Source organism: Leptodactylus fuscus, chromosome 4, assembly GCF_031893055.1.
Source record: "Leptodactylus fuscus isolate aLepFus1 chromosome 4, aLepFus1.hap2, whole genome shotgun sequence".
NCBI classification, from domain to species: Eukaryota; Metazoa; Chordata; class Amphibia; order Anura; family Leptodactylidae; genus Leptodactylus; species Leptodactylus fuscus.
The window spans coordinates 185,095,833-185,120,392 of record NC_134268.1 but is presented as its reverse complement, the minus strand read 5'-3'; the positions used below and the strand labels follow the sequence as shown (position 1 = coordinate 185,120,392).

General features: G+C 42.0%; 1 protein-coding gene across 3 annotated transcripts in view; it reads left to right on the top strand.

The window, feature by feature from the left end:
- The window catches only part of LOC142200837 (mitogen-activated protein kinase kinase kinase 3-like), a 108,558-nt gene that overhangs the window by 49,764 nt on the left and 34,234 nt on the right, over nucleotides 1-24,560 (top strand). For 2 of the 3 annotated variants that reach the window (XM_075271477.1, XM_075271479.1), the window contains 2 exons: nucleotides 16,954-16,994; nucleotides 23,652-23,751. In XM_075271477.1, the coding sequence (XP_075127578.1) occupies nucleotides 16,954-16,994; nucleotides 23,652-23,751 (141 nt within the window). The remainder of the gene's footprint in view (nucleotides 1-16,953; nucleotides 16,995-23,651; nucleotides 23,752-24,560) is intronic. The other variant, XM_075271478.1, reaches the window with a different exon arrangement.

Genomic DNA, 24,560 nt, shown 5'->3' with positions numbered 1-24,560 from the left:
TATAGAAGTGTGATATAATGTACATCACATGAAGGCTGTGTTTTTATTGGACTGTTTACTTGAAGAAGAAGTAGTAGTTCATAAGAATTTCACAAGAAGTTGAGTTGCGCAACTTAGTCTTAAAGAAAAATATCATAAATGTGACCTTGCAAACCAATTGGAGAAGTCTGGTGTTTGCAGCCTTCCGAGTGTCATTTGTAATGTTACCCTTCTACACTAGAATGTAAGGGCATTGAGTTTACGTATGAGGAAGTTCTCGAAAATATTCTTGAATGTTCATTAGTATTTAAATTATTTCTAAATTCCTGAATTATTAACTTCTTCCTTATTAACTCTTCCATAGCATTTATTGTTTGTTTTTTTATGTAGATTGTGAGCCCCATATAGGGCTCACAATGTTCATTTTTTTCTCCTATCAGTATGTCTTCGTAGAATGGGAGGAAATCCACGCAAACACGGGGAGAACATACAAACTCCTTGCAGATGTTATTCCTGGTGGGATTCGAACCCAGGACTCCAGCGCTGCAGTGCTAACCACTGAGCCACCGTATTGCCCCGATAGCATTTATTCTTACTCATTTAATGTAATATATTTAGCCAATAAAAAAAAACAAAAACAAAAACGCTTGTCGAGAAAGAATTCACGTTCAGCAAAAATTGAATTTCCACATAAACATACAGCTGGACAGTTTTTGACCCATTAGTTCAATAACACGAGTTGTTAACTTTCCTAGCAAATAGAAAACACCGGAAAGATGTCATCTTGTCTAGGGACAAGGAGAAGAGGAAAAACTTTTTTGTTTTGATTAAGTGAAAAGCCTCGCTGACCTTTAACCCAAAACAAAAACACCGGGACTGCCGGCAATGTGGAGGAATGCAGGAGGCCGAGAGGAAAGGGAAAGCTCCAAAACAATCGAAAATAACAAAATATCATTTTTATTGACTTTATTTTGTATTATAGCGCTAACAACATCTTGTTTTCCTGAGAGTTCTGGCCAAAATCTGAACTTGGATAAGAAACGTGAAACAGGAAAGTGCTGTGTTTTTAATGTTCTCAGCTTTACCGAGATATCTAAACTCTAAAAATACTAATACACAGCGGGGCCGTCATTTACAGAACAGTCAGTTTCTTTGGAACGAATGACAACCCTAAATGATGATAAATTTTATACTTATGACATATATTTTGGTAATATTTTGAAATATTTTTCAACTTTAAACTTTTAGTTGTCTTAGATTAAGGGCTTTCCTCACCCCTAAAGGGGTTTCTACCTAATGACACTTATCCCCCTCATTCCCAGTACAGAGGATAAGTTAAGGATTGCTTGGGTATAACCAAGAATCATGAGAAACGGGGGCTCAAAGTTAACAGGCTCGGGCACAACTCCATTCACTGCTGCAAGACCTCTGGAACATTATAGTTATATAGTTACATAGTAGATGAGGTTGGATAAAGACATCAGTCCTTCAAGTCCAACCTATAACCCTACAGTTCCCTACAGTGTTGATCCAGAGGATGGCAAAAAAAAACCCATGAGGATTATGTAAATTGCCCCATTTCAGGGGAAAAAATTCCATCCTGTCAATCTTTTTTAGTCCCATAGAAGTGCTGGCACCACTGCTCCTTTCACATAGGGCAGTCTTGTAACCACTGGGGGCCCCAGGGATTGGACCCTCTGACGATCAGATATACAGGATAGGGAACAAGTGTCCAAAAATTCTACAAATTACTAACACTAAATCTATACATTAGTGCAACAAAACTCTTGACAGGCCACAGTGCACATCCCAACCACTGGGTGGCCACTTATAGATATATACTGCATGAACAACTCCAGACACAATATCATGGAATTATGTTGGGGTTTTTTTGAAGCTGGTTATCTTGCACCATTCATCTTTGCATATGTCAAACCAAAATGAAATGTAAGGAAGGTCACATCTGTGTGGTTTATCCATAGCATAAGCCATAAATGCCTGATAGGTGGAGATCCCACCTCTAAGAATCTCATATATTAAAGAATTGGGATTTTCTGATCCCCTTGCATCAGATGAGATGCCTGTTGTATCCAGCCAGAGATTGAATGGAGTGGGGGCCATTGTACATACCTCTTTCTATTAAAGTCCATGGGAGTTATGGGAATAACCAAGCTCAGAAAAGCAGATTCCATGGACAGAAAACCTCCTGATGTCATTGACATAAATTAGGATATTGTTCAGCAGAGACATAATGGGCCTGGAATGGCAATCTAGTTTATGTTTTTCTGTTATGGAGAGCATGGTCTTTGCACTTTATATGCTTTATGTTACAAAATGCCTTAGAGGTATAAAAATGGATGTTGAATTTAAAGGGGTTGTCCAGGTAGGAATACAGTCTAGCATGCTATAATAAAATTAGACCTATCTCTTATTCCACTGGTTGATTCCGGTGAGCACAAGTGCTGATTGGTTAGTATGTGCCCCCATCTGCTAATGACAAAGTCCGATGTAATGTAAATGGGGGAGGAACAATTGCTAATGTGATCTTTCCTCCACCATTGAGCTGCACTGACTATTGGCAGAATATCCCCAATTACACAGGGTGATGTCCTGCCCATAATGTGCATCTTTTATTCTGCATATAAGACACAGTCAGGCAGGGAGCGCTTGTTCCCAAAAATTACCCTGATTATTGGTACATTTAATAGGGAATTTACTCACTTTACCAATCCCCACTTTTCTATTTCCAACCCTTCACAGTCCAGCAATGTCCCACAAGCGACACATCACTGATGCTGCCATTTGTTGTCTGTTGCAGGTCCCATTTCCATTCTGCCCATTATTTTTGGACAATTTTTAACCCTTTGTTTGCTATAAGTGCAGGTCCTTTGCCCAGTTTTTGCCACTCAGTAGCAATTGGGTCCTTTCTAACGGCCCCATAGGCATCTGCAAGGAGCGTCTCTATAGCACGTACAACCAGATACATATGATATCCAGTTAGATACTTGCGGACAGCAATGTAATAGACCCAGCTGAATAAAATTCCATAATCTCTAAAAGATTTAAGCCATAAAAACCATGAAAATTTCAAGATGTTCTGGAGGCCGCGAGCATTAAATTGGAAGCAGGGACTGGACACGGGCTCGTGTGTCACTTGTTTGCATGTGTTGTCTGTCAGTAACCTGGCAACTGCACCAGGACCCCGCGATCTGCAGCCAGTTAGTGAGAATACCTCTCTCCCTGCCTCATGTTTCTGGGGAAGCCTTTCATTATGGAATATCGCAAGTAAAACCAGATGTGGAGAGAACAAAAAATAAGGCTTCAGGTTTCTAAGCGCTGCAAACACCTGCTGACTTCTAGTCGTATGTGGAAAATCCATAAATTCCAAATTCAGCTCGAGATAAGAAGTGCTTAGCCCTTTGTTCAGGAACTGGAATTCTCCTGCAGATTTTTAAAGAATCTTTCTAAGGAACCACTGCTCAGGTTTTCCTATAAGTCCTGCCCTACGGGACGGGACGGGAACTCGGGAGTAGTTATTCCCATTTTGGTAGCAATTTGCCGTGAGGGGAATGTCCCTTTAATAGCTAAAGCCTATCTTTTATCTTTAGTGAATATTATGGAAAATGTTAAAACTTATTAAATAACCATTATCTTATGTATTAGTATTATTAGAGCAGCTGCCTTTAGCCAAGGAAATTCTGGAAGTAAAGCCACACACTGGTACTCAATGTCAAGCAGCAGCTGCAAAAGCAAATAGGGTATTTGACTGTAAAACAAGAAAAATAAAAACATATATCTAAATGTAATATTCCCTTCAAAATCACTTCAAGAAAAATGACTTTTAAAACCACATCTTATCTATGGCATTCAGTATTGGCATCCACATTGTAGAAGGGATTTAGGAGAGCTGGCTGTCTTACAAGGAGAGATTCTGAGTCTGTTCAGATTGACAAAAAACACCTTGGAGATCTTATTTACGTGTACTGTAAATGTGTGGATGAAGAACTAGCATTACTAAGAGTGTTGTACAAGGGGGCTTCTGATTCTCCAGTCTCATAATTTTAGAGAAGGTCCTATGCTGCTCGGACGCGAACGAATCAGAACCCCCTCGCCATTGAAATCAATGGGGATTGGAAGGCATTATCCCAGTGTTGTCTGAGTGCATTCTGCTATTGGACCCCCTCGGCCTACACACTCGAACTGTAAAAAGTACCAGGGGACATTCATAACATGTGGGGGAAAGGTGATTCAGACATATAGGAAAGGCTTCTTTACAGTTACAGTTGTGGAGTGCCCTACCTTAGTAATGGCAGAAGCTATGACAGCATTAACAAAAAAATCAGCAAGCTTCTTATTAAATGACATGTGCATTGAAAATTAGCATTAATCTAAAAGCGAATAGCGTATATCTGACCTGAGAAAGGTTACATGTCATGGATATGTCACTTTTTCGAACCTGGACCTCAAATGAAGTGGACCTCAAATTCCTCTTCACTTTACAGCCTTCTGGCCTTCGACTGTGGCTTTTACTCACAAGTTAGCCATAGATGAATGGACCTAATCTTTTACACCATCTTGTGTTGAAGGTTCTGTGGCTGAGACAAGATCGAGCAGGACACTTACGTTTTTTCGGTGTCCTGCTTCAGTGTGTTGAATACAAGTGGAGACAGATTAAGGGCAGAATTTGGAGCTGATTTTAAGATAAAATCCACCTCGAAATCAGCTCCAGATTCTTCTAAGGCCGGGTTCACACGATGTATTATGGTACATAATGTGGTACGTAGACGGCGCGGGAGCTTTTGCGGGCCGTATACGCTCCCATTGTTTTCAATGGGAGCCGGTACCATATACGCGACGCTATTTTGCGACCGTGATTTTGCGGTGGCCGCAAAATAGCGCCGCATATACGGTATCGGCTCCCATTGAAAACAATGGGAGCATATACAGCCTGCAAAAGCTCCCGCGCCGTTTACGTACCACATTACGTGCCATAATACATCGTGTGAACCCAGCCTTAAGTGAACAAACATGTAAAATGTGCTGGGAAACAAAATGATGGAGATCCCATCTGATAAAACAGTGGTTACCCGCTGACCTCATAGACTATGATGGGGTCCACCAGCTTTCCACTGTTTTGATACTGAAACTGGTGGAGAGAAAGGTCCTCCATTCAGAACTTTCCTCTCTGCCAATTTTCGGTGGATTCTGCAGTGGAGTCTCCAACATACACATGAACCTAACTTTAGACATTCTTTACAGCCCTCCTGCAACTTGCAGAATTTGACCTGTAAGACAAGGTTCACGCAGTGGAAAATAAAGAGAAATTCCACTTTCCATCATCATATTCGGCCTCAGGATTGCCACGATGGATTGCAGAGCATCGACATTCTGTCACGGTTTTCCTTTAATGGGATTCAATAGGGACTCTCAAGCTGCGGAATCTGCAGTGAGATAAATCAGGATTCAGATTTTTTTTTTTCCCATGTACTGCTGGGGAAAAATGGGAGCCAGTTTCAGGGAGGAATCCTCTCCCAAATCGGTGGCAGATTCCTCCGTGTGAACATACCCTAAGAATATAAAGGAACAACATTCAGAGACTATATGTAGCAATAACAATAACCCATGGCCTACTAATGGATATAAAGAGCATCAATATCCTATGGCAAAATTTGGATAAGGGCGGAATTGGTTTAACTCATTCTATATTTGAATTAATCTCCATATATGGAAGTAAAATTCTGGTTTATCCTCTTCAGACCTCTAATCCATGCTCACAAATAGGGCCATAAAACATTCTATAAAATGTTAATACAAAAACTCCAGAATAAACTGGTATGAACTGTATTGTATTCAGACAGTCTTTAATAGTTACTAGGTTTGCATTGCCTCCTCTTAAGTATTCTTTTACAATCTTAGGGCTGGACTGTGTCTTCTCCTGGAAGACCTCCAGCTTCTTCCTTAATGACGTAGATCTTCATAGTAAGATGGGAGGAAGGTCAGCTTCTCTATATGGGGACATAACCGAACTTCTGATCTCTTACCTTTATATTCTACATAGATAGATCTTACAACCAGTAAATGATACTTTCGCTAAAGTTTTATAAGGGGGAATAACTGACAACACAGTTCCATATTGTTTTAGAGGTTAATCTTATTTTAGTGGATAATCGCTTCTATCCAAAGTTCTCTACACGTTCTGCATTGTATCAGCATTCACTTCATCCTGGGCAGCAAGTCCAGTATTTTCTGTTAATCTAATCCAGTCCACACATGCTGCCTTCCCCCATATGTCCCACTGGAAAAAAAATTGGCAAGATACACCAGGGCGTGTTATAATAGGGTGTGTTATATAGCACGTTGGTTAGAAATAAGACTCAACATTTCCCCTTAACCATGCATTATTTTCTTGATGCAACTCATCATTTGTTCCCCCGGGATATCTCCAATTATATCCAAGTCTTCCACCAAAGAGTTGTCTTACTCCCTGTGCACTAGTTAATGCTTAAGATGATGATGTGTAGGAGTAAGGATAAGATAACTTACAATGACATGTACATTCAGTACCGGATTTACAGCTGAGGAGACTGTAGAGACAGATTACCTGGGGCATTTTCAGTGTAGCCTGCTGGGGGAGCAGTATATCAATCAAGGACAGAAATAGACTTGACAGGCTGATCAGAAGGGCCAGCTCTGTCCTGGGGAGCCCCCTGGACCCAGTACAGGTGGTGGGTGACAGAAGGATACTGTCTGTGGTGAGCTCCATGCAGGAGAACAAATCCCACCCCATGTATGAGACCTTGACAGCACTTGGTAGCACTGTAAGTGACCGTCTGCTTCACCCCAAGTGTGAGAAGGAGCGCTATTGCAATTCTTTCCTCCCAACCGAGATCAGGCTGTATAATCTACATCAGACCAAGTGAAGCTCACTCCAAACAGAGAACTAAATGATTCTGAAGTCTTCCTCTTTCTCTCTTCTCTTCCTTAGCTGCTATGGACTCCTAGTATATCTTCTCTTCTCAGCATATGTGTGTCTACTTCCATAATATATTACTGTGTATTATCCTGTATGTGTATTACTATGCTGCTGTAACATACTGAAATTTCTCCACTGTGGAACTATTAAAGGATTATCTTATTTTATTAGGCCTTGTGCACACCACAGTTTTTGACTAATCTAATGGCTGACCTAACCCATTGATCCGCTTTTAATGGATGTAAAACTGACATCAATCCGTTTTACATAATTTAAATACAGATCCATTGATTTCTATTGAGTCTGTGTGTCTGTGAAAATGGACAAAGATAGAGAATGTAATTTTGTTCTAAAAACGGCCATGACGATGGGCGTTGCAAAGACTCCCATCTTTGTCTCTTCTCTCCTCTCCGGTGCTCACCGCTAGTTATCAGGGAGGTTGACTGAATACATAACTATAATAGTAAAGCAAGCCCCCAAAATACATATAACTAGTGGTGAACACAGGAGAAGAGAGGGGTTGTGGAGTTAATCGAAGGCCTCGGTGTGGAGTGACGTGGGGTCGGAACTAGCCCAGAATCACAGAGGAAGTAAGTGATGATAGACTTTCTGGAGAACTTCTTTTAAGGAGGAACAATAGAGGAACAACACAGAGTTCTCAGAAAACATGATCCACAATTATTATTTCATGGAGAGTATAAGACAGTAGTTACCAAAACAGAAATAACAGAATTGTCAGGTTCTATTAAAAGTGGTTTTCTGATATCTATTAAAAAATGGGGCAAAAGGGTATACTTGAAAATAACATAAGTGCTACGTGTTAAATCCTCCACCTCCCCGGGGCTCCTTCTGTTGTGGTGTTCCCCACTGGGGTTTCGCTACATTGATGACATTACATTATTTCATCCTTTGCAACCCTTTGATACAGGTTGAAGTACAAACCTCGGGGTTATATTCTGGACTCAAGCTGTGTCGTAGGTGTACGGCATATTCGCCTGCACTGAATACTCTAGGCAAGAGTCTGTGCATATTGTCCTGCCTGTCTGCAGTTACTACTCAGCATGCAACACAAACCGTGAGAGCTTTGTGTTATATATATATATATATATATATATATATATATATATATATATATATGTGATATATTATCCCAAATCATAGTGTGCCTATGAAATGCCTGCAAGAAAGTTACGACACAGATCCTAAATTTTAAAACTATCTCTATAGATCTCGGCAATGTTTTATAAAAGTTGACTTTCCTCCTTATAGTGCCTCTCTGTCCGATACCACTATAAGCAATGTGTTCAGCCAGATACTCTATATCTATTTGTGTTTACATACAAGCCAAGCTAGTTTCTCTGGCCAAGTTTATTTTCTTTGGACCTTGGCCACTGCAGATTGTCGTACTTGGAGGAATGACAGGAGTGGGCGGAAGTTTTGGGACAGAGCAAAGAATGAAAAAAAGTACAGCAAATATGGCTTTGTTTTTTGGCATGTATGCATAACACAAACAGAAGGAATCTATCACTGCTCACTCTTCCGATGCTGGAGGGAAATGTCACAGAAACTTTCCTTTGTATGTTTTTCCTACAAAGCTTATGAACATTGGCAAGTTCTAGAAATCTTTCTATCACTACATTCCCAATTTATTGGTTTGAGCAGGAATTTACTTGTAGAAAAGAACCGCTCATTTTCATTCTTTGGACACCCCTTTATTTTTACAACCGCTCACAAGTCTGTGCAAACATAAAATGTGTATTCTGCTTGTCCGCTCCTTGGTGGCTCAAGGTAAGGCCTTATTCACACAACTGTGGAGTAAATCAATTGTGAAAAATGGATCAAATGATCCATTTTTCCCCACCAATTTGTGACACCCGTTTCACGGATCTGTCATAGACTATCATATGTCCTATTTTTGGCTAGTTATTGAAAAACAGACATATGAGTAGCCCCATAACTGAGTGATGGCCATTTTTTCTGTTTGTGCGAGTAAGGCCAAAGAGTAGGGGATGATGGTTCCTCCACTGGTGGTCTAGGGAAGTGGAGGAATTAATAACTGCTTTTCGTGTTTTTTAGGGTTGTGGAAGGGTTAATGCATGTTTCCCTGTTTGCCCACATTGGTGAAGGGGCCATTACCTGGTTACCATGATGGTCTTAGGTATTGAAGGAGTTAATACTTGGTGTCCAGGGGTCTACTCACCTCCATAGGCTTACTCATATGAGGGAACGGGCGGGAATAAGCGGCTGTTCAGTCTCTGTTTGAGATTCATGAGAGCGGTGTGTGATCATAGAAGGGGATGTCTAAGATTAAATAGAAGGATTGGCTTTTTTGCCAGAAAACAACCACATCTGTCCATAGACTGTGTCTGGTATTGCAGATCATCCTTGTGCAAGTGACTGGTTCCAAGCTACAATACCATACACTAGATAATAGTGCAGACATTTATGGGAGAACAAGGCAGATGTTTTTTTTTTCTAATTCTATAATCTTCTTAAAGGGATTCTATCATTAAAATCACATTTTTTTTCTCGTTCACACGTAGGAATAGCCTTAAAGAAAACTATTCTTCTCCTACCTTTAGAAGTCTTTTCTGTGCCACTGTTCAGTAGAAATCCCGGTTTTCGTCTGTATGCAAATGAGTTCTCTCGCACTGGGGGCTTCCCCAATGCTGCGAGAAAAATCTCCAGCGCCGCCTCCATCTTCTTCAGGAATGGCCTCTCTGTGTGTCTTCTTCCGGAGCTGGGTTCAAACTTCTAGGCCTCGGGCAGAGCCGACTGTGCATGCCGACAGGCCACAAGAAAATAACGCTTACTTAAAATGTGATTTTAATTGTAGAATCCCTTTAAGCCTTAGGCTCCACATTGCTGAACCATAGCGGTTTTTGTTGCAGATTTTGCCGCATATCTTTAAGCCAAAGCCAAGAATGGGAATGGGAAATATATAAGAAGTTCTTATACTCCTACCTTCTGCTCAATCCACTCCTGGCTTTGGCTCAAAAAACACAGCAAAATTTGCAACAAAAAAAGCTGCATTTCTGCAACGTGGGGCTTTAGCCTTGCGGTACATTCACGCAGGATGACTCCAGCACTAGATTTCCATCATGAAGGAAGGTTTATATGAAAGCTTAGGGGGAAATAAGATCTGTGTTCTTGCTGCGTTTTTTTCCCCTGCAGCATTGTTTAGCTGTGTTCCACTACATGGGGCCTTAGCCCAAAAAAGATTGGCCAGGAAATTTTTTTTATACATGTCCTATCCTTAAGGGAGGCCATAAATATCTGATCATATCTGATCATGATCGGATTTGGATCTGAACAGCCCATTGGTGCAGGGGTTAACCATCGGTCCCCCACCCATAAGTTATTTTGGTATATCCTAAGGCCAATAACTAAACAGGTTTCTCCTCTCCATGGAACTACATTACTGATAGACCAGGGGTGATAAATTGACTCAAGGATCATGCAAAGAGTGTGTTGAGGAAAACCTGATACTATAATTTAGGGTCCATTTTGATTTTTCCTAAGGGTCTCCTTCTCATCTGTAAACACCACTGGCTGCAGGATTTGTGCCCGTCACCCTACTGGTAATATAAACCTATAAACCAGAACAATTTATGCTTTTCTAAACTTTCATATCTTTAGCACGTCTATATTTTTATCTAAAATAGGTAAAATTCCGTTACTGTGTCTCAGTATTGGACGGTTCTCAACAGATTTTCTGTGATTCATTGTACTAACATTACGAGTACGATATTCTCCCCTGGGTATATAATGCTGGCCACACGCACTGAGATTTTTAGGCAATATTTGTTAATTTCCCCAGTGCTAGTTGCCTTAGCATCAGGAACAGGAATGTTAATATGAGCCAAGCAGTGATACCTATAGGACCATAATATAATGATGAAAATGTTAGGTTACGAGGTCAACGTATGTTTCTACTCATCACTATAGAAGGATCTGCAGTTTACAGAAATACTGAAAAGTACTAGAATGTAGTATATAGTATTCAGTATAACAGCTGGCACTGAATTATTACAATTTCTGCACTGTTAGGCTCAGTTCACATCTGCGTTTGGTTTTCCGTTGGGGGTCCGCTTGCATTAAAAACGGTTATCTAAGAAACCACACGGACCCCATAGACTACAATGGGGTCCGTGTGGTTTCCGTGCGAAACATGCGGAAAGAAAAGTGCTGCATGCAGTATTTTTCTCTCCACATGATTCGTGTGGACACCGAGCAGAAACCGCACTGACCCCATCATAGTCTATGGCAGGGGTCTCAAACTCAACTCAGCATGTGGGCCGCAGAGCAAGATCCCAGCCAGTCGGTGGGCCGCACCGTGGCAAATTTAGCTCCACCCACTTTTATGTTGACTCCGCCCATTCATTTTTCATGTGCCCCCACACTGTATAATCCTCCTACAGTCACCCGTAAACTATATGTCCCCCCTCCATCTTTCCCCCAGTTACATATACACCCTTCATCTGCCCCCAGATTCATGTCCCCCCATCTCTGCCCTCAGATTCATGTCCCCCCATCTCTGCCCCCAGATTCATGTCCCACCATCTCTGCCCCCAGATTCATGTCCCTCCATTTCTGCCCCCAGTTTCATGTCCCCCCCATCTCTGCCCCCAGATTCATGTCCCTCCATTTCTGCCCCAGTGTCATGCCGTTCTCCCCCCTCCCTTCGTCTGCCCCCAGTGTCATGAGCCCCTTCATTCCACCTCAATGTTTAAAGAGGACCTTCCACCATTTTGCCTACAGGCAGTTTTATATACTGCCGGAAAGCTGACAGTGCGCTGAGTTCAGCACACTGTCGGCTTTCCCGATGTGGGCCCAGTGTGAAGAGCTTACGGTCCCGGTACCGTAGCTCTTCTATGGTCAGAAGAGCGTCTCTGACACTCAGTCAGAGACGTCCTTCTTCACAGCACAGTCAATCGCTCTGTGCTGTGAGAGCCAGGAGGAACGCCCCCTCCCTCTGCTCGCAGTACTCGTCCATAGATGAGCATTATCAGGGAGGGAGGGGGCGTTCCTCCCGGCTCTCACAGCACAGCGCGATTGGCTGTGCTGTGAAGAAGGACGTCTCTGACTGAGTGTCAGAGACGCTCTTCTTACCATAGAAGAGCTACGGTACCGGACCGTAAGCTCTTCACACTGGGCCCACATCGGGAAAGCCGACAGTGTGCTGAACTCAGCGCACTGTCAGCTTTCCGGCAGTATATAAAACTGCCTGTGGACAAAATGGTGAAACGTCCGGATTCAACTTGGATCCGGCGTCCCTAGGCTTGTGCGGGCCGCACAAAATTGTTCGGGGGGCCGCATGCGGCCCGCGGGCCGCGAGTTTGAAACCCCTGGTCTATGGGGTCTGTGTGGTTTCTTAGCAAACCGTTTTTTAATGTGTATAGGTTTCCATTCGGGGGGTCCCAAGCGGACTCCCAGAATGAAATACTGAGCGCAGATGTGAATCGAGCCTTATAAATATTATTTTGAGAGCAGGTATATTTTATGTTCTGCATATTTCACTTGCTCAGCTAATATGGCTGTATTTGCAGATGACTAAGGTCATGATCACAAGTAACAGATACGCTGCAGAGTTCCACAGTGGAATTGTGTGCGGGAAAAACTGCAGTGTATTACAATACTGTCAAAGTGAATGAGATTTTATAAAATCTTACCCACATGCGGCCCCACGTTGCAGAAGCACAGCAATTTATCTTGTAGATTTTTTTGCAGTTTTTTGAGCCAAAGCCAAGAGCGGCGACAAATGGAATGGGAAAAATATAGAACGTTTACTCGATTCACTTTTTTTTGGTTAAAAATCTGCAACAAAAGTTGCATTTCCATAACGTGGGGCCTCAGCCTTATAGTTTGCTTATCTATTTGCATAAATAATTTTTTCTTTTTTATTAAAATATTAGCATGAACATTGACATTTAAGGCAAAACATGCTCCAAACTTATTATGTACCGTAAGTAATATACAGGACCATATAAGGACCATATAGAAAGGTCCTGGAACAAAATTGTCAAGTGTATTAATACACATTATTTCCAATATCAAAAAGAGGGACAATTAAAGAGCAAAGAAGAACAGAAGGACTTACCGTATATACTCGAGTATAAGCCGAATTTTTAAGCACAGTTTTTGTGCTGAAAAAGCCCCCCTCGGCTTATAGTCGAGTCAAGCATTTTTTTTGTGGTAAAATTAGAGGGTCGGCTTATACTCGAGTATATACGGTAGGTCAAAAATGGGGACTGTCCTTCCAAAAAAAGGCACACTAGGGAAGTAAAAATTCATTCTAGTCAAGTGCAGAAGGCCATAGTGTCACTTTAGATACCATTATCTCCGTGAGACGACAGGCCACGTCTGACATTGTAATTGAACCATGAAGTTATTCTGCACCCTTGTAGCTCAGCTTGGTGAGACTGCAGTGGATCATACGTGTTTCATCTGGATGTAGATGTTAGTACGCAAGCATGACACGTGCATCTTATGTGTATCATCACTATGTGTAGTGTACATATGTGTGATTATATAAAGGCATATGTAGAAGCTCCTGGGCCCCAGTGCAAATTCTGTAACAAGGTCCCCTACCTTGTGTCATTTAGATTAGTTGTATATTTTTGGGGGCAGAGGGATGTCTTATGATACAGGGCTCGCTAGAGATTGTTCTTTCTACACCCCTTATAGCTATGACCCTGACTATAAAGGGTGCAGCGCAGGAAATTGCTACCAATATAAGATGACACCAGTATTATAGATACCATTTAGTAAGTGGGGGTCTGTTATATTAGGGCCCAGTAGCTTCAAGTTAAGCCTCTGCCCATAGCTACGCCTCTCATCCTGACAGCTATGCTGGTTACTTGCTGAAGATGATGGGATGTCAGCTGTCCGTGCAGGGGTTAAGGCTAAGTTTTAACAGCTGTATATTATTCAGCACTCAATGAGAGCAAATAGGAGGAACTTTCTTTCTCCTCGTCATCAGGAGAATGAGATTATGGAAACTTGAGGCTTTTATGTTCTCGGCTTGCAGACAAGTTGTAAATACATGAAATTCTTTAGGCCGCCCACACAAGAGCGATTATTTTCCAATCAAGGGACATTGAGGTGTGTCACTAAGACGCAAGTAACCAGTGCATATGGGCTACAAGATCAGCCAATGTAACCACATTATGAAATGTACATGGGCTCTGGCAGATGGTTAAAATTATACTGCCTGCATAGTACATATGTGCGAAGCTATTCTACAAGGAGAATTAGCGCTCCTCCACCTCAACATTGGCTTCACCATCAGGAAACATGAAATAGAAGATCTTTTTAATATCTAATATAATGTCTTTATTACCTTTTTGCAGTTTTTCACTTATTTTTCTGCTTTTAGTTTTCACTTTTTATTCACTATAGAAAAACAAGGCTGCACATAGCAAAACGCAGCTAAAAACATCAAAAATGCTTTATTTTTTGCAGGATTTTTCATTTTTTCCTATGGGGAAATAACAGCATTTCCACAAGTGAAATTTGCATGCTGCGTTTTTTTCACAAATTTTTGAAAATTATGCATTTTCTAGAGTAGATTTTTTCCCTCAATGTCTGGATACAACGCTGCATTTTTTCCACTGAATTCCTGTAACAGCCAAAAACACAGCATTTCTACAACATGTAGCCTCAGCCCTAATCTGGAAACATCCAGGAAATTGATGTCAAAGAGGACCTTTCAAGACCTCCACAAATTCAACTTCTTACCACCTATTAATAGCTGCTGCTCTGCTGATTCCAGCACAGTTGGAATTTTCTCTCTAGCCCCCACCATTACTGAGTAACAAGCACAGTTAGTTTTGGTGTCTGGTGTGGTATTTAAGCTCTGTAATGTCAGGTGGGTGAGGTCAGGCAGAGGGTGTGATTCAGAGCTTCAATCAGAGGCAGTCAGTGTCAGAGCTCAGTATCACACTTCTTGTCTGCTCCTGCCTGACACTGCCCTCCTGACAGTACAGAGCCTAAGTAGCATAACAAGCACCAAAACTAACAGCATTGATTGCTCAGGAATGGTGGAGGCTAGAGAAAAAAATTTCACTTGTGCCAGAATCAACAGAACAGTGCCTATTAAATGATGTAATGAGCTAGACTTTTTGGAGGTGGTGAAAGGTCCAATTGTATTATGTACCTTTATTTCTTAGTGTATATTTTTTTATTTATTACTGTATACATTTGTTTACTGGATGTGTTATGAGTTTCATTTTTTTCTATAACAGTTGTTATATGGTACCATTATTGTGCCAGGAATCAGCTGTTTCACCTACCAAACTGTTCAACTGTAGACTCCACCCACAATAGTGTTGTTCTATGTCCTACCCTTAAAGGAATTGTCCAGTTTCAACAAATAAATGCTATTGTACGTATAATAAAAAGTTTTTCAATACAATTTTCCAGTATACTTTCTGTATCAATTTATCAGGTTTTCTAGAGTTCTGCTTGTTGTTATTCTTTCTACAGTGTATAAAAGTCTTTGATCATGTGATATACAGTCCATGGTCATGTGATATACAGTCCATGGTCATGTGATATACAGTCCATAGTCATGTGATATACAGTCCATGGTCATGTGATATACAGTCCATGGTCATGTGATATACAGTCTATGGTCATGTGATGTACAGTCCATGGTCATGTGATTAGCACACACGTGCACAGCTCGTTACCAGGCAGATGTCTGATTACTGTGCTCGGATGAACCGTGCACCTGTGTGTACATCACATGACCATGGACTGTATATCACATGACCATGGACTGTATATCACATGACCATGGACTGTATATCACATGACCATGGACTGTATATCACATGACCATGGACTAATTTATAGCTACTCAGAGTAAACGTAGAATGACAACAAACAAAGATTTCGAAAAACCATGAGGAATTGATACAGAAAGTATTTTGGAAGATTTTATAACTTGTTTTCTTCTTGTTTTACACTATAAAGGAAGACGCCAGTCTACTTGTCTTTTTCTCACGTGAAATCCTCAATTGCACAGGATTCATAAGAAGTTAATGTTCCTCTATCTGTCTTAACACAGGATGGCAAAACCACAGAGCTTAAACCTGATAGTATCATTGTGGAAACCCTGGCATCCATCTAGGGAAGTGAGGCAACATTCATGCGAATGGAGCGCTAGAATTATCAGTGAGCAGCTTCATAAGTCCCATGTGAATGCCACAGTGTAACCATTTACATTCCCCCAATAGAAGCTTCACAATCACAAATTAATAACTACACCGAAGCTGCAATTTTTTTTTATTAACTCTATTGCACTCCAGTCTTAAGGTACCAACTTTGACACTTATGTAATATACTACTTTTTTCTGATGGTATTCATGTATCTTTACAATGAGTTGGGTTCACATCGGCGTTGATGTATATTACATGACGGACTCCCACGGCATTGGAGAGACCTCTGTGACTATAATGAGGACCATCTGGGTTTCCATCATGGTGCCCATCATTATAAATCAGAACTTCTGTTACCAAAATATGGCTGTTTTTGTCAATTTGCAAATGAGCTCTTCGGAGTGATGACGTTGGCATCGATTCAAAGAGCTAAACAGCAATGCCCTCATTGCGCCAAAGACCTGACTTGCATATTGAAAACCATCTAAGTGAAGCCTTGATACACACCATTTGGTTCAGGCGACCCTAACCTATCTATCTGCGGGGCTGGACAGACTCCATTTAATAACCATCGCTTGTTTTATTGATTTGGACTACATGACTGTTTATGTGTTACTGAGATCCACTTTCCAGCCAACAACAGAAGTCTTCTGACAGCCTGCTTGCTGATGGTTTCCAGGTAACTAAACATCTTGTAAATACACAGATATAAAATAGAATAAAAAAGATATCTCACAAATATGCTGAGTTTTCATGATTATAAAGCTAATGTTAACCAAAAGAAGACACTTCTCTAATTTTGGCATGTAAGTGACTGATGTAATATCTTCTCTCAGCAGGATGCCCGCATCAAGTTTGAGTACAATGGAGAGAAGAGGTAAGTGCTGCCGTCTGTAACATACAGTAGAGACCTGAAGACTTATGATAGTGACAGGGAAAGTTAGGAAATGTACAATGGGCACAGACGGGCTTGTAGCCATTGTGATACAAGTCAGGGCATCTTGATAGGTTGCCAATGGATCCAATCATGAATGCAGGTGTTTTCTATTGTCTGGAACTTGTCAGCCCAGCCATGATTTTCTTGTAGCAGCCGGGATATCTTCTCATACATGTAGTGTCCCTAATGACCTGTCCGTAATATGGAAATCATGGCTGGGTTCTTGACCATAGAAATTTCCATTATTCATGGTCATATCCATTGACAAAAGACCGTCACCACTTTAAAATTCTGCAAAATGTTTAATTATTTCTGTTTGCAAAAATGTTTAATAAATGGCTATGTTGCGTGATGGGGAAAACCCATTTTAAGCCTTATCTGCCCTCTCTAAGTGTACAAGGTCATGTGCAGGTAGGACTGAGCTGTATACGGTCACAGCTGACTGCAAACATCTCAATGTCATTACTTCACTGTACTTGCTCAGTATACTGGGTAAACCTGCTAAATCAAACACCCTGAGCGTGATCTGACACATAGTCACTGCTGAAGCTGTCTCCTTGCTGTCATTACACTTTCCCGGGGGTCAGTCAAGGGGGCTGTTGTGCATGGCCCAGCTAATACCGCCATCCCATCTGGTATGTTATTACTCAAACACCTGTGGTTTATCTTTACTGGTAAAAACAAATGAAGCATGTATTAGGTTACATTGAAAAATAGGAAAAAGCTAAAATAGTCACAGTGGAAAGTGCTGCCGGCTCGCCAAATCTGCCCCTTGAGGTTTCCGTTGCTGGACATCAATATAACAAGAGTTTTAACATGTCTCAGCTATTAGACAGCAATATGTCTCAGTCAGGAACTCAAGACATAATAACACTTCCAGTGAAGGATGGAATTAGTTGCAAATGATCTGGATGAAAACACAGGCAAATGTGAGTCATGGACCGAGCGTGCTGATCAGAGGCATGGCTTGTGCCAGCTCCAGCCCATTCACGGCCACAGTCTTCAAAGACATTACTCACAATATATTAAATGCATTGATCCATCGCTCTGCTCCCTGCTGGTATCCCTCTTCGTCTGCAGACCATTGGGCCACCACATCAATCCTGTGCAGTCATCCATTGTTACCTGTAAAGGTATATTCCTATGTAGCACATTTGCTATCCTTGGAAACTGTCCAATACACCTAAATTAGGCAGGTAGGGATTCATACACAGGCTGCAGAGACATCTCCACCCATTTGTATAGCACTGGCTTTTGAAGAAGAAATTTCTCATATCTTGTCTGTGTGACTTTACCCTATATTCAGACGATATTGGCCCTCTGACAGCAATTTTTTTTTTAAATGGCTGCATTGAATTCATCGCATGTGAAATGGAAGATGTTTTATTTTTGGCCATTTTCACATATGCCTCCATACACTGAAATGTATGAGGGATCCATAAAAATGGGTGCCACTCGGATACAAAACAACAAATAAAAATGGACGTTTTTCACAGTTGTTTTCACCATTGGTTGTGTGAATGTCCTTAAAGAGGACTTTTCACTGTCTCAATATATTCAAGTACTTTCCATCTGCAAATAGCTGCCGCTCCTCTGATTGAAGCGCCCTTGGAATTTTTTTCTGTAGTCCCCACCATTCCTGAGCAACATGAACAGGTAGTTTTGGTGCCTGATATGCTATTTATGCTCTGTAATGTCAGGTGGGCGCTGTCAGACAGGGGTTCTGATTCAGAGCTCCAATCAGAAGCAGCCCGTGTCAGATTCACACGCATTGTCTGCTCCTGTCTGACAGTACAGAGCCTTAATAGCATATTAGGCACCAAAACTATCAGCATTTATTGCTCTGAATTGGTGGGGACTAGAGGGAAAATTCCAACTGTGCCAGAATCAGTGGTGCAGTAGCTATTAATAGATGCAAAGAGCTGGACTTGTTGGAGGCGGTGAAATATCCTCTTTCATTAGACCATTAGAAATGTTCTGCTTGCATTTTGCTGTGAATCCACAATATAATCTGATATGTTACAAATGGATTTTGTTTTGAATATCACTTTATGTATTGCAAAGAGTAAAATGAGAAAAAAAGAATTAACCTGGTGCAGGTTTAAAGTCTTCAATGCACATCAATTTCCATGCAGATTTCAATGCACATCAATTTCCATGCAGATTTGCACAAATCTGATAGGCTGGAGAAACACACGTTAGGTACAGATATTGCAGAGATTTTTTAAGCCAAATTCTGAGGGCCACTATACAGATAAATGCAAATATTATCTGCCTCCCATTTTTCAGTATTTTCCTGCCACCTAGCCCTTGGCTTACATTAGGGCCCCCTTACTTATGTGAAAAAGATAATTGGTGATGGGGATCCCACAGTGTTTATAGGGAAGATAGTGGTTTGCCTGCCCCTGGGTCTAGATGTCATGTAAGCCACTGTATGCTTTTATATACAGTTAGGGCCAGAAATATTTGGACAGTGACACAAGTTTTGTTATTTTAGCTGTTTACTAAAACATGTTCAGAAATACAATTATATATATAATATGGGCTGAAAGTGCACACTCCCAGCTGCAATATGAGAGTTTCCACATCCAAATCGGAGAAAGGGTTTAGGAATCATAGCTCTGTAATGCATAGCCTCCTCTTTTTCAAGGGACCAAAAGTAATTGGACAATGGACTCTAAGGGCTGCAATTAACTCTGAATGTGTCTCCCTCGTAAACCTGTAATCAATGAAGTAGTTAAAAGGTCTGGGGTTGATTCCAGGTGTGTGGTTTTGCATTTGGAAGCTGTTGCTGTGACCAGACAACATGCGGTCAAAGGAACTCTCAATTGAGGTGAAGCAGAACATCCTGAGGCTGAAAAAAAAAGAAAACATCCATCAGAGAGATAGCAGACATGCTTGGAGTAGCAAAATCAACAGTCGGGTACATTCTAAGAAAAAAGGAATTGACTGGTGAGCTTGGGAACTCAAAAAGTCCTGGGCGTCCACGGATGACAACAGTGGTGGATGATCGCCGCATACTTTCTTTGGTCAAGAAGAACCCGTTCACAACATCAACTGAAGTCCAGAACACTCTCAGTGAAGTAGGTGTATCTGTCTCTAAGTCAACAGTAAAGAGAAGACTCCATGAAAGTAAATACAAAGGGTTCACATCTAGATGCAAACTATTCATCAGTTCCAAAAATAGACAGGCCAGAGTTACATTTGCTGAAAAACACCTCAAGAAGCCAGCTCAGTTCTGGAAAAGTATTCTATGGACAGATGAGACAAAGATCAACCTGTACCAGAATGATGGGAAGAAAAAAGTTTGGAGAAGAAAGGGAACGGCACATGATCCAAGGCACTCCACATCCTCTGTAAAACTGTTAGGGAATAGCAGATGATAATTCCCCAGAAGCTGCTGGTGAACCCTGGAGGGAGGGGCACAAGGGACAGTGAGCCCTAAACTGAAGCCCCCCACTTTCCCTTCCTATTGCCAGACCCTATCCTAGGTGATAGGCGACAACCACGAGGACAAACCCTCCCTGAATACGTGAAACACAAAACGCAGACAAGACGCACAACAACAAAGGGAGGTCAGGTAGCCAGGGTTCGGTAACAAGAGAGCGATGCAGTGCCAAAACGGAGTCAAGAGAATAGTCAGTAGGAAAGCCAGAGGTCAAGGATCAGTATACAAGTAAATAAACGCAAGAGATACCAGAAAGCTAGAGGCAATAACCGGCACCAGTGTGACTGTGAGCCAAGACTAAATAGGGAAGGAAGAACCCGCCCAGAACCTGACAGGAAGAAAAGCTGTCAATCACAGGCAAGACAGATTAACCACTTAATGAATAGAGGCAACCTAGGCAGAAGACGGGTGTGGTGCAAAACAAATTAAGGACTAGAGCCGTGTTCACACAGTGCAACTAAAAACCTTAAGCAGATTGTCAAACTGCACACGCCTCCGGCGCCGCAGCATGCGAGCAGAGGGTGGCGCAGAGGCCCGAACAGGCAGAGATGTTACAAAAACATGGTGGAGGCAACGTGATGGCATGGGCATGCATGGCTTTCAATGGCACTGGGTCACTTGTGTTTATTGATGACATAACAGCAGACAAGAGTAGCCGGATGAATTCTGAAGTGTACCGGGATATACTTTCAGCCCAGATTCAGCCAAATGCTGCCAAGTTGATCGGACGGCGCTTCATAGTACAGATGGACAATGACCCCAAGCATACAGCCAAAGCTACCCAGGAGTTCATGAGTGCAAAAAAGTGGAAGATTCTGCAATGGCCAAGTCAATCACCAGATCTTAACCCAATTGAGCATGCATTTCACTTGCTCAAATCCAGACTTAAGGCGGAAAGACCCACAAACAAGCAAGACCTGAAGGCTGCGGCTGTAAAGGCCTGGCAAAGCATTAAGAAGGAGGAAACCCAGCGTTTGGTGATATCCATGGGTTCCAGACTTAAGGCAGTGATTGCCTCCAAAGGATTCGCAACAAAATATTGAAAATAAAAATATTTTGTTTGGGTTATGTTTATTTGTCCAATTACTTTTGAGCTCCTAAAATGTGGAGTGTTTGTAAAGAAATGTGTACAATTCCTACATTTTCTATCAAATATTTTTGTTCAACCCTTCAAATTAAACGTTACAATCTGCACTTGAATTCTGTAGTAGAGGTTTCATTTCAAAACCAATGTGGTGGCATGCAGAGCCCAACTCGCGAAAATTGTGTCACTGTCCAAATATTTCTGGCCCTAACTGTATAATAAACTGGTTAGTTTGTTAAATATTCATACCTCCCAACCGTCCCGATTTCCGCGGGACAGTCACGATTTGGGTGACATGTCCCGCGGTCCCGGTTGGAGGGAGGTATGTCCCGATTTCAACTCAGATCTGCGTCCAGAGGACGCAGATCTGAGTTGAACACATATGCGGCTGAAGCAAGGAGCTGTCACATGTCAGCTCCTCGCTTCGCCGCTGCGCGCCTCTCTCTGACACATATGCGGCTGAAGCGAGGAGCTGACCTGTGTGAGCTCCTCGCTTCGCCGCTGCCGCCAGCTACTGGCTTGCAGATGCGATGTGACACATGTGATGTGTCATGTGACACATCGCATCTGCAAGCCAGTAGCCGGCGGCGAAGCGAGGAGCTCACACAGGTCAGCTCCTCGATTCAGCCGCATATGTGTCAGCGAGAGAGGCGCGCAGTGGCGAAGCGAGGAGCTGACATGTGTCAGCTCCTTCCTTCAACCGCATATGTGTCAGCAAGAGAGGCGCGCAGTGAGCGGCGAGGGAGCGGAGGAGAAGGTAAGTGTAATGTGGAGGTGGAACGTGAAACTGGGGGCAGATGAAGGAGAGGACGGCATGACACTGGGGACAGAGATGGAGGGGACGGCATGACACTGGGGGCAGAGATGGGGGGACATGAATCTGGGGGCAGAGATGGAGGGGACATGAATCTGGGGTAGAGATGTGGAGACATGAATCTGGGGGCAGAGATGGAGGGACATTTATCTGGGGTAGAGATGTGGAGACATGAATCTGGGGGCAGAGATGGAGGGGACATGAATCTGGGGGCAGAGATGGGGGACATGAATCTGGGGGCAGAGATGGAGGGGACATGAAACTGGGGGCAGAGATGGAGGGGACATTAATCTGGGGGCAGAGATGGAGGGGACATGAAACTGGGGGCAGAGATGGAGGGGACATTAATCTGGGGGCAGAGATGGAAGGGGGACATGAAACTGGTGGCAGATGAAGGGTCCCTTCACATTTTGTCCCTCTTTCGGTTCTTCAAAAGTTGGGAGGTATGAATATTCTATCCAGTTTATTATATGGACACATAGACTGTGTGAGATACTGTGTGCTGTCTGTCTGTAGTTTAGTTGGTGTACGGTGCTTTGCTCCATGCATGCAGTAGTTTGGTTCCTAGGGGGTCCTCTAACAACCCTGGGTTAGGTGCCCACTAGGTGTTTCACCTGCTCCCCGGGCCTGCGTGAGGCCTTCGCTATAAACTGTGTTTTGCATAAGTAAAAAGCAAATATATAGAATTGTATTAACTTCCACTGTAAACAAAAAAGTATGGTATATGTATAAGCAATGCAAAACATTTAGAGACCTTAGGATATGTCCCAGTAACAGGATACTTCAAGGATATGTGATATATAGAGGTTAGATTACAAGAAAAGTTTCACATAAGATTGGACATTTGACGTAGCCGGACATCAGTAGTGCTGAGCCCTGAGCCTGCGTAATACCCAGATTCATGTAGTATGCATTGCTGTGTATATATACAAGATAAGATAAGATACGATAATCCTTTAATAGTCCCACCATGGGGAAATTCAGTATATTGATACTCCAGGTATGCTATTACTGATTTATTATACTGTTACCATGTTGACAATGTTACTACTGTTTAGTGTCGTTCTTCTTTTTCCTTCTTTTCTGATGACTGACCTGCATAATAAGACTCAGAGGGATTTTCTGACCCGTAATAAATTATTTTGGCACATTCTGATGCTTATTTTTCTCTATAATGTAGATCTATAATCTCCTGCCCCATATTGACCTGTATACGTGTTCTGATGTCTCTGTATCTTTTCCTTACCACAGGATCATTGAGTTTCGGAGGCCTGTAAAGCTCAAGGATGTGCTGCAGAAAGTCACAGATGTGTTTGGCCAAACATTGGACTTGCACTACGCAAACAATGAGGTAATGTGCTTTGTTTTGATAGATTCTTGTACCCCAGAGCAGCTCGAATGTGATGACTTCATGTTCTGGCCTGTGTTAATGCTGTAGGACCGTCATGCTGTCATGGAGTTGCGTCATCTTCAGAGAGCGACTAGTGAGAATTACCGTGCTGACTAGAAATGAACGCCATTTAGATTTTTTTTTTTTACTTAATCAAAAATTGTATACTTGTGAAAATCTCAACATATTTTATGGAGATCTGAGGCCCATTTACCTGATACACATCCCCAGATCTCCTACATAGGACTTAATAAATTCTAAGTTTTTTTCCTGGCTTTTGTGTCGGGATGTAATGGTGACCTGAGAGTTCCTGTTGTCTATGTATTTGGTATGGGTCACCATTTCCAGCTGCCTTCCAGGTGTTTGTCAGTCCCTTAGTGCTGCTTTTCTTTTCAATGGGTCCTCCTTCTATACCTCATGTTCACTTCTCTGTCTTTATGTGCCATGCTGAGGAGGAAACTGCTCCTAAGATGGCTGATAAAACAAAATCTGAGCATGAACCACAATAGATGGTACCATTACTTTACACTACATTACTGGGATTGATTCAGAAATATTCTGGAGTGTTCCTTTAAATTTGGTGTATAAGTGTATGCATTAAGCTCCTGGGCTCCCTCTAGTGGCAGTTGTAAGCATCTAGATTCATGTCAATTCAGTCTACTGTGGGAAGGAATTTGGAGCGCTATAAAATATATTAATATCTCTGATTGTTGGACCTAAAAGGACGTGATGGTAAAGTCTAGGGTTACAATAGAATCCAGAGCTGCTGA